The sequence below is a fragment of the Cebidichthys violaceus genome, unplaced genomic scaffold (genome assembly GCF_023349555.1).
Source record: "Cebidichthys violaceus isolate CVI_PGR_0920_01 unplaced genomic scaffold, fCebVio1.0.p SCAF_7, whole genome shotgun sequence".
Lineage (NCBI taxonomy): Eukaryota > Metazoa > Chordata > Actinopteri > Perciformes > Stichaeidae > Cebidichthys > Cebidichthys violaceus.
This window is the reverse complement of record NW_027176927.1, coordinates 13,362,902-13,374,191: the sequence shown is the minus strand read 5'-3', so window position 1 is coordinate 13,374,191 and position 11,290 is coordinate 13,362,902. Positions and strand designations below refer to the sequence as shown.

General features: G+C 39.9%; 1 protein-coding gene across 1 annotated transcript; it reads left to right on the top strand.

The window, feature by feature from the left end:
- The first annotated feature begins 5,207 nt into the window (after positions 1-5,207).
- serinc2l (serine incorporator 2, like) lies at positions 5,208-11,268 on the top strand. The gene is made up of 10 exons (XM_068735917.1): positions 5,208-5,309; positions 5,856-6,017; positions 6,182-6,369; positions 6,474-6,553; positions 6,722-6,859; positions 7,010-7,179; positions 7,265-7,355; positions 8,168-8,318; positions 8,415-8,624; positions 9,325-11,268. The coding sequence occupies exons 1-10, from the start codon at positions 5,271-5,273 to the stop codon at positions 9,461-9,463; spliced, it is 1,368 nt and encodes a 455-aa protein (XP_068592018.1). The 5' UTR covers positions 5,208-5,270; the 3' UTR covers positions 9,464-11,268.
- Positions 11,269-11,290: the final 22 nt, after the last annotated feature.

Here is an 11,290-nt window from a genome sequence, read left to right as displayed (position 1 = left end):
AATTTAACTGTAGTGATGTGGTCTGTTGGGAAAAAGTTTGAGGTTACACCAACTTCATCTTAAATGCCGTAAGTTAGTTATGGCAACAGTTACAGAAGTAATCATTTTTATCAGAGAAGCAAAATGATTAAAAAGAACACTTGGCTTTGAGTGTAACCTGTGGTGTGAAATACCAAAGGCTTGTAAATGAGGTATTAGTTTCTGGTGCAAAAGGTGACATTTTCTGAGGGAGTGCAACAGGACAGACTTGTTGACAGCAACAATATTCCTATGTTACACTGGAACTGCAACAGCATGTCTCTAATACTAGGCCTATTAATAATAAAGTATAAGTAAAGCTAATATTAAGTGCATCTGTGAATCAGAGCTCTCTCTGGCTGAATGTTACATTCTCGTATATAGTACAGCATTGCCCCATTGTGTAGGCATACAGCAGAAGGCAACGTTAACCACATTTGCTGCACAGCACAATCACGCTAAGTTCAACAGGTGAACCTGCGAACCTGTAAACAGTTCAAACAACCCAAAAATGGCACAACCTACAGCTTCAATGTTTGAAACTAAGTCTCGGACAGACGGGTTTGCTCCACTCTGGATCTTCAGATTTGAGGCAAATTCTGTTTGGTGCTGGCCCTCAATGAGAACGCAGTCAGAGGTGAAAAGGTTTGAGTATTTGCCAGCATTGGTGGGCACTTCTTCTTCTCCTTCTCCTTCTCCTTCTCCTTCTCCTTCTCCTTCTCCTCCTCCTCCTCCTCCTCCTCCTTCTCTTTCTTCTTCTCCTGCTCCTCCTTCTCTTACGACAGCTTTGCTGGTACTAGTGCGTTACTGTGCCATCTTAATTCTAATCCTTTTTTTGCATGTTTTCTGATAGATGAAGCTGGACAAAAAGACAGAGGATGCCACCTGATAACCCTTCGGTTTGCCATTAACACAGACTAAGCTTCCACACTGATAAAGGTTGGCAAAACACAGAAATGACCAAGAAGCATTGTTATTATACACAATAAGGCTTTAGTGCATGTGTTATATTTGCTATAGCCCAACTGACTGCACTGATGCTTTTTAGGCTGCAGCTTCAGAAAAGGATGAAATCTGTAATGCTGTGACATTTTACATACATTTTTTTGTGTGCAGACTAAAACTTTCTGCACATACAACAACATTAAAACCTGGTTAACCACAAAACTCTGGCAGGCCAAGAGGGACGCATAAAAAAGTAGGGAGAACCAGGGCAGGAACACACTGACAAAGGAGATCAGAGAAGTGAAGAAGCTACACTGAAAAGCTGAAAGATTATCAGGCAACGACCCTACGTTAAAGTGAAGACGCCTTCAGGACATCACCAGCAACAGGAGACCACTCCACCGCACTGTGGAGAACTATCAACTGTCTGACGACCTGAATGTGTTTTACTGCAGGTTTAAAAAGCCCACATTCGTATACCTAACCCGCTCCGAGTCAGACATCACACAACCTGGTTGAATGGCTGGCACTGCCCCATTCAACATGAACAACACTGTACTGTGGAATCCTTCAGATTTATGGGATCCACCATCGCCCAGGACCCACACTGGGTGCCAAACATAGCCACCATCAGGAAAAATGTCCATCAGAGGATGTACTTCCTGCTCAGGAAGGTTCCAAAAGAGTCTACAATAAGCCAAAACAATAATCTTTTTTTCTCTGAATAATCTTGTTTAAAAGGAAAACTAAGAGAATGTTCTTGGAGTGAGTGATGAAAGAGAAAAAAAAAGTGATGATGAAAGTAAAGTTTTAATCCTGGTAGCTTCGTTGCACAAACAGTAAAGTAGAAAGGCAGACATTAGCTGCCAACTGCTGCCAGCCAAGTGAGCCCGCCAGTGTCAGAACAAAGAGATGATTATTCGAGACTCACAAGGGTGAGTGGCTGACCCGCCCAATGGATGACAGAGGTTGGTTGCACAGGGTCTTACTTTTCGGTTTGAAAAGTACCTCTATGCAAGAAAACTAAAATAATTGAGATTCTGGGGGAAAAGGTCCCTGAAGGGAGCTCATAGCTGTATGTTTAACTGGAGAAAATCTCTGCATAAAGGTTGACTCATCTCAACTTTTAATTAGCAATGTCTTTTACACATGTAAAAACAGCAGTATGTTCGGGATCCCTTATATAATGACACTGAGGTTTCTGTGTTCCTCATCGGTGGACATGCAATAAGATGATGCTTTTTTTTTTTCATCGTACAGCTGACAATGGAGGATTTTAATTCATCAGCATCTACATGCTCAATTAGAAATAATGAATGTTTTAATTGCAGCCAGTCTTAAGGCACTTAAGGCACTCTTGAACTTCAAAGCCCATAAATGAGTGTTACCACTAGTCCTTAAATCTTTACTTAATTTTCTGGAAACGTGTTTTCTCGTTATCCTCAAGGAATCTTGGGGGTTTGACTGTAATTATCAATATACTCCAGTAATATTAAAATAAGTTCTATTGTCAGTATCAGAAGCTACAGCCATCATCGACTAATGCTCATGTCACTTGTCTTCCATGTTTTATTGTCTATCTCTGATCTTAGTGCAGATACTATGTCAACACCTTGCAAGGACCTGAATACACAAACCTTCCCTGGTACAGGCATTAATCATAGATTTCAAATTTCATATTCATTGACAGACATTCTTCAAATATTAATCTCAGTCCTACAAACAGCCCACCTGTTGCCATTCATCATAAACCAATAGATAGTTAAGAATGACACAGATGGGTTGACATTGCACAATATCTTACTTTGATTTAATTGCTTTCTATCCAACAACCAGTTGCTTCTGTGGAATCATCATCCCATCTAGTGGTGAGAATAAGACATGAACACTTTTTTAGTGTTTAGGGATTAGATTTGACTGCTGTTGCTGATGTGGTACAAGGCATTTTGGGACAGGCTACATTAAATCAAAGAGAGTTTCCCAAAGTGTCCCTTGTATCTACTTACTTTCCAGGTCAGGTTGTTGAGTATTGCTTGTATTTAAAAACTCTTGCTTCCCCTGCAGGCATATGTAAAGAAACGTTAAGAGGCCTTAATGCTCTAAACGTGTGTGTAAGGCCTGTCTGTCAGGGCCACCCTGAGAACTGTCTTTTAAATTGTAACATTATTATTATTGAAAGTTGATTAGTCTGTTGAAATGTGAACTATAGGAACTCACTAAATTGAATACAGTATCTGTGGTGTCTCAGTGTCTTTCCATGTATTTTCAGTTCATCAGGTATTTTAGTGCTTGTTAGAAATGATCAAGTTTGTATACGTCCCGAAGTGAAAACAGGGATGTTTTATATCTTTGTGATAGAACATCTTGCTGCTACAAATGTCTATGCGTTCAAAATCTTGATTTTTTTTTTTGCCTTTTCCAGAAAACTGCCTCCCCTGGGGTACCACTTGAATTACTATGCTGAATGCTTGTTATTGAACTTTTTGCCCAATGAAGCCAAAAAGAAAAAACTGCCTACCCCAGCTTTAATTAAGTTTTCAATGGGAGAATAAAAGTCTAAAACTCTAATTGCGAACTCTAATTGTTCTTCTGAAGCTTCAAACACAGTTATTTCAGGGGTTTTTTGTTTTTTTTAACTGGAGAATATTTTGGCGCATCAAATCATTGTTTGGTTTCATTCTCTTACCCAGCAAAGCATTTTACAATTAGTCAGGGTTCCCACGTGTCCTGGAAAACCTGAAAAAACTGTTGACCGATTTTCCAGTCATGGAAAGCACATGGGAAATAAGAGAAAGGGTCAATTGTCCTGGAAAATTTGTTCAAAATTCTTCAATTTTTCTTCAGCTGAGAATAAACTAGGCTTAAAGAGCTCCCCAAAAAAGCTACCATCTGAAAAGACTTGTTTATTTTCACGAACATAGTACCGTTCATGTTTATCAACAAGAGTATCAAACTGGAATGTCCAATCAGTAGGAAAGATAATTGTGCTGGTAGCAGAATGAATAGAAGTAGTAGTGTGGAAAGGGTTACTAGTAGTAGTATTAGTAATAATAGTTGTAGTTGTAACCTTAGTAGTCTTGATAATAGTAGTACTGGTGGTAGTCGTATTAAAAGTAATGGTAGTGTTTGCAGAATTAATATTATTAATAGTAGTAGTGGTGGTTTTTGTGAACGCGATGTCTCAGCAATGCCTCCAAACACAAATGTCTAATGTAATATTGTTTGAATGCTTCCACCTAGAGTTGTATATCCAAATCAACCGTACACATATTTTAAATGTATAAAAGTACTTTGTGTCTGTAATCCACATAATATATGGAGCAATTAATTAAGTATTTCAAAGTTAATTTTATGTTTCACATATTTTACCTTTTGGCATTAGTCATATTCTAAGCAACAAAGGTTTTAGTTCCAAGACATTTGAACTGGTAGGACAAAAATACCTTCATGTAGGCAGAGGACTTTGGGTGAAACAAAGAAGATGACGCGTTTTGATATACTTCTTGTTTAAAAAAACATTCAGCTGTGTATAATAGCCCCATAATGACAAAAGTGTAGTGTGAAACATGGTCTCGATGCAAGAGTTTGGATCTGTGCAAGGCAATATGATTCCTATTGTACATTATACATTAAAAATGAACAAAAAAATCCACTCATGTTAATTAATTTAATGCATAGTTGCATGGTCACGTTGTGTATTATGAATATATCTTATGGGTTTATTTCAATAAAATGTATGCATTTGCCTCCCTTGAAATAGAATGAATGAATCGAGAGTCTGGCACTGGCATATTTCTTGTTCCAGATAAGATATTAAAGGGTCTATTAATAACGCCATCACTGTTCGCTCCTCGCTGTGCTGGTGCACTACCAACAGCAGGGCTTTGAAGAGGCTTCTGTCCTGACAGGCTCTCTATGTATTAAAAAGACCTCAGCTCCTGGGATGCTGAACAGATTGTTGGTTTCAAAGTTGGTTCCCGACATTTACTGTCCTGTTGTCCACTGTGCTCTACAGACACAACTAGAGACTTTCTTTTGGATTGGTGGAAATAAACAGTGCCGCAACATAGACAACAGCGTTTAACACATTAACCAAAATGTGTTATCATTCCTTAAAATGCAGCATCATCTATTTTTGTATCCTTCTCACTCTACGACAGTTAGGTGTTTTATATTGAAGAGGTGTTAATCGTGAATACCTTTATTTTGAAAAGCATTAGAATAACTTCCGACTGTTTGTGTACACTTACCACTGTCAGCGACAGGCTACGCTACGCTACCATTCATTTCAGCAGTTTAATGTCAATATGGGGGCTTGTCTGGCATTGTGCTCTTTAGCCAGCTGTGTAAGTATCTAACTGTTAATAGTTATATTAACGTTATCTAAGATACTAACGGAGTGCTTTGACGGCAGCTCACTCTCGTCGTTTTACCGTTAGGTGAGCTACCGCTAAACTTAGCGTTAGGTTAACGTTAATCGCTAAACTTAGTTTAACGGTAGCTAAAGAATCGACGTTACTTTAAGCGCTACGTGACAGTCAGCGATACACGCTTTTACTACAAGCTAATTTATTGTCTTTACGTCAAATATCAGCCGTACTGGACACATTAAACATAAAAGGGAAGTTGGCTTATCAAGATAGTTAATCAGCATTGCAAATAATGACAGAGGGAGTTCCCGAAGAGGCCCTTTGCACTAACGTCAGAAACATTTAAGCTAGTTTAGGTAGCTGTTAGTGCTAATGAATCCGATATGTGGGTGAATCCAGTGTCCACTATCAGTATTCACTTCCTCGTTAAATAATTTACCAGCCCAGTATTTCTATTGGATAAAAAATTGCCCACAATTGTGTGACTGTGTCTCCTTTTGCCGTCCTCGCCATCCTTCACAGGCCTCCTGTCTGTGTGGCTCAGCACCATGCCTCTTGTGTGGCTGCTGTCCCTCCTCCAATAACTCCACCATCACACGCCTGGTGTTCTCCTTCTTCTTGCTGCTGGGTACCTTGGTGTCTGTCATCATGATCCTTCCTGGAATGGAGACACAGCTCCGTAAAGTGAGATCCCCGTTACTCTTAATCCGGTTCCAAAACAGTGTTCAGGGTTGTGTTGCATTCATTTGCTTGATGCTGTAACTGCAGTTGGAAGTATTTGTATATATTCTCTTTGGTAATACTTTGTAGATAAGCTTAATTACACATTTTTGTCTGCTGTTTTGTAGATCCCAGGATTTTGCCAGGGAGGAAGTGCTATACCTGGTTTTGAAAACCAGGTTAACTGTGATGTCATTGTGGGCTACAAGTCTGTGTACCGAATGTGCTTCGCCATGACCTGCTTCTTCTTTCTGTTCTCCGCCATCATGATTCGTGTCCGTAGCAGCAAAGACCCACGTGCAGCCATTCAAAATGGGTAAAGTGCCTTATTGAGCTTATATGGAACACATGTGTTGAGCGATGTGCTACTTTTGTCCGTCTGCTTTACTGATGGTGGGTTTGTAACTGTTTACTTTACAGGTTCTGGTTCTTTAAATTTCTCATCCTGATTGGGATTACAGTGGGAGCTTTTTTCATCCCCGACGGAACATTTCATACTGGTACTAACATACTCTCTTGAATTACTATGAACAGTAAAATACTGTATATTTTTTAAAACCAGACAATGACTTTGTGAATTATAAGTGATTTACACAAAGGAGAAATATCTATTTCTGATCAACAGTTTCAGGAAACTGTTTCAGCTGTGCTTCCTTTTCACTTCACAGTGTGGTTTTACTTCGGAGTAGTGGGATCCTTCATCTTCATTCTAATCCAACTTATTCTTCTTATCGATTTTGCCCACTCCTGGAACAAGGTGTGGGTCGCAAATGCTGAAGATGGTGACAACAAATGCTGGTTTGCAGGTACACCATTCACTTAAAGGAGGCATTTATTGCCAACGTTATGCCAAATGACTCGTTGTACAATTAACGTAATATTTGAGTATCAGTGGCACATTATTATATCTGTGGTTTTAGGACGTCGGTGATAATGTGTATCCATGTCATTTCCAGGCCTGTTGTCTTTCACCGTCCTCTACTATGCACTGGCTTTCACTGCTGTGGTGCTTTTCTACGTTTACTACACACAGCCTGATGACTGCACAGAGCACAAGGTCTTCATCAGCCTCAACCTCATCTTCTGCATCATCATTTCCATCGTCTCCATTCTGCCCAAGATACAGGTACAGTGTGGACCAGTCTAAGACCGTACTGATGCAGAAATACTTGGAACACACATTAAGTGTACGTCTGTCCTGTTTGTTACAGGAAGCCCAACCACACTCTGGTTTGCTCCAGGCGTCACTCATCTCCCTCTACACCATGTATGTCACTTGGTCTGCAATGACCAACAATCCAAGTGAGTCTCATTGTGTCGTTGTCCACAGTTGCAGCTCGTTTCTGTAGGTTTTGGTTGTTCAGTTGTAATTATTCTCACTGTTTTCTGTCAATATATGCATTTGCTGATTATCTGCTGCATCATTTTAATCATGCGGGTAAGTTTTTACACGGCAAGCTATAGGAACAAAGAGCTGCTTTTTGCTGATAGTTAGCACACCTTCCTCGTCTCATGCTGTGCGATCTACCTTTCCTAAGTGGATGGGCACACTTGTGGTGACTGTAGAGTTAGTTTTATCTACAGGTAGGCATTTGAGAACCATTTACACAAAACATTGGAAATGCATCTATACAATCCACATATAATTGGATTTCTTTTTTATTTGAAAAATGCTATTAACTTCATGGTTCTCTGATGTTGTGACACTGCACACCCTTTTTTTTTTCTTTGCTTTGACAATGACATTCAAGAAAACACTGAAAACTTGTGAGGAGAACCCTGTTTAGAGGAAAACAGCGTTTTCACATTTATGTTAATGTAAGGGACAGTTATGTATTTATGAACAGAAAAACATGTACACTTTATTAATATACATACATTTCCAAATGCATCTCTTATCACCTTCTAATGTGTTTGCAGCATCTACAGTGTCAAAATTAAAGACATCTACATATGAATGAAAACATTTTATTGCCATTACGGTCAATTCAGGATGAATACAGGATAGTGTAAACAGGCTTAATATCTAATAATGTATGTAATGATGTAAACTATTAAAGTTTGTTAAAATGTCTAATGTGTGTGTGTGTGTGTGTGTGCTCTAAATGTCTTAGATCGAAATTGCAACCCCAGCCTGTTGAGTCTCGTGTCAAACATCAGCACCACTGAGCCCTCTGGTGACGGCACCCCTGGACAGGTGCAGTGGTGGGACGCTCAGGGCATTGTTGGCTTGGTCATCTTCCTCTTCTGCACTCTCTATGCCAGGTAGGTTTAAAACCATCACAAATGATATGTTTTATGTTCAGTTTTGTATTATTTATGTTTTTTGCGAACGTGTCCCTCTCTCCGTCTCTTCCCTAGTATCCGTTCGTCCAGTAACACCCAGGTAAACAAGTTGATGCAGACGGAGGAGGGTGGAGGGTCCGGTGGAGAGGGCGTGCTGGGAGAGGACGGCATTCTCAGAGCCGTGGACAACGAGGAAGAGAAAGTCTCTTACAGCTACTCCGTTTTCCACTTCCACCTCTGTTTGGCCTCTCTGTACATCATGATGACTCTCACCAACTGGTACCAGTAAGTATCTGTCACCTACAGACTGTTAAACGTGTAACATGAGGAGCCCAAAGGATAGAGACAAGTTCTTTTCACGTCAAACATTTATTAAACTGCAGATACAAGCTGCATTCCATGAAGTTCAGCTCCAGGGTCCTGACACTGTGCATGCTGGCTCACTGGCATGGCTTATGGGGACACATGAAGGAACCGAACCGTATTTATAGAAATGTGTCCCAGTGATCAACAGATATGATTGTAGTTGAACTTTACAAGATCCAGGTGTGAGTCTGATTACAGAATTTTGCCTGTTACAATATTAGATAAAGTATGTGAGAAAGATACTAATGCAAACAAACAATTGTATTACCCAAACTCACAGCATGGTTCTTCAGATATGTAATGTTATATCTCATGCAACAATGTACGCATGTTTGATGCTTTTGTGATGCCCAAACATCTTGAAACCAGATGCTTTCAGCAGTTGTTGCACAGGCGTTGTAGGCCTCCGGCATGGCCACCAGAGGGCACCTCATCGTACCCGACAGTTATCCATTCCTTGAACATAGCTTGAATGTCATTTTCTAAAATCGAAAAGCCCTTCCCCTACAGTGCAGTTTCAAATGTGAAAAATATGAGGACACAAATTTCAGTGCATGTGTTGTATTAACTTTAACTTTTAAGGTTTAAATTGTACTTTTGCCTCTGTGTCGTACCTCAGACCAGACACCACCACCCAGGCCATGCAGAGCCGTATGCCAGCTGTGTGGGTGAAGATGAGCTCCAGCTGGCTGGGCCTCGGCCTCTATCTCTGGACCCTCATCGCCCCTCTCATCTTCCCTGATCGGGACTTCAACTGAGTATGCCTTGTCTTTTGAGCTGTATTTGGTTGTTTTGTTTCTCACCCCTGTATCCGGCTGTGTGAAGGATGCTATGAATGAAATGGGAAGGATGTTAGGAAGGAAATGCATTTCTTTTCTTTTTTTCAATTAATTGCCTCTGATGTGGTTGTGTTGTTTTACTTTCTCAGTTCTATTTAGTGTGATGATCACGACAGATTATTTGATAGTGGAAATGGATTTTTTATATTCAGCCTGATTGATGATGGTTTTGGCTACAAGAAGTTATTTTTATTCTTCATAGGCAACTCCCAACCTTCCGCCTGATGTAGTCTGAACTATCACAGAGACTCAAAAACAAGGCACTTTCTCGATACCTCAGATATTTCAGTAAAAGGTTCCCTTTTAAGGGCCTGTGAGATCTGACTCCTCTGATTGGCCACGTCTGGAATCCCTGATTAGCTGGACTCTTTTTAGTGCTGGAGGCAACAAGGAGAACCCTCCTTAGGAGCCCCAGAGTGAGTGGAGTGTGAGAATTAGATAAGACGAATATGACACACCCTACACGTCATAACAGGGCTTCCCTTTAGCTGCTGGGCCGTGTGCAAATCCACGTCATTACACCTCAAGCCAGAGATTCTTAATAGACCACCAGTTGAAATCTCAGCTCTTCCTCGTCCACTCCCAACATAGGATAATGTAACTCTGGTGCTACGCCTTTCCGTGTCTAACAGCCTGTACCTGTATAGCGGTCTGTTTGAAGCAGGGAGACGTGTATTGATCCATAGCTGACGGCGTCATGCGATGTGCAGCGGTACGATTCAGGAGGTGATGGCTTGAACTCCACAGACCTGTGCTCTCACAAATGCCATTATTTCCTGAATGGTGCAGCAGAGCGTGCTATTGAGTAAAGTTGAAAAAGGGAATTTTTTATTGTTGCAAAACAATGATATATTTCAGAAATGATGAATTGCTGTTAAATGGTAATGACTCTCATAGTGTGTTTATAGTTGTGATGGTGGTACAATAATTTTATGCATTTTCTAGTAGTTTCCTCACTTTCAATGAGTTTAAATAAGACCGATATTTTTTGTACTTTCAAATGCTTTTGGCACAATCCTGAGAATGTTATTGTTTGTCTATGTTGTGTTCTTTTCAAAAATGTCAATGCCCACACATATGAATTTAGATTTCCTGTTTCTCTGGCTGCATAATGAGTATTATAAATGGAGTGTTGCAATGAATTCAGATCTTTCTTTTTTTTTAGATCATAACTTTTTAGAGCATAAAAACTCCCGCACATTGTCTTCCTCACTTGCATGCTGAGATATTTAGAAAGGTTTCGGTACACAAACCTTCATCGGGTAACTTTACAAAACAATGAGAGAGCATGTCTTAAATTAGTTGGTCGACCAATCGGGTCACACTACTATAATGACATCACTCAATCAATGAAAAAACATGATTACCAAAACATTTGTCACTAAATATCTCTGAATTCAAGTGAAGAAGACGGTGTGCGGGAGCTTTTTATGTTCTATTTTGTCTACCCTGGGTATTCTCCTACGCACCCGTCAACCTACTGGTGTCCAAAAGTTTGCTCTATTTAGATCATAACTGTTAAAATTTCAAAACTATGTGCCTTACTGTAGTCCTGTGTTTCAAAAACAATTAAACACTAATGCTGACGTGTGCTCATTATGTCTTGCCTTACATTGTGGTCGGTCAGTCATTGCATGCCAGTAAGGCATAAGCTTATGATGTGAATTAATATTGTAATTAATGTATAAACACTGTTTTTAATAAAGATGGAAGTATATCACTCACTCGTTGTCTTGATTGAGCCTT

Excerpts from the sequence above, each read along its gene's own strand:
- serinc2l (XM_068735917.1), top strand. The coding sequence starts at position 5,271 with ATGGGGGCTTGTCTGGCATTGTGCTCTTTAGCCAGCTGT. Across the intron at positions 5,310-5,855 it reads TGTGCTCTTTAGCCAGCTGT|GCCTCCTGTCTGTGTGGCTC; the intron begins GTAAGTATCTAA and ends CATCCTTCACAG. Across the intron at positions 6,554-6,721 it reads CGACGGAACATTTCATACTG|TGTGGTTTTACTTCGGAGTA; the intron begins GTACTAACATAC and ends TTCACTTCACAG.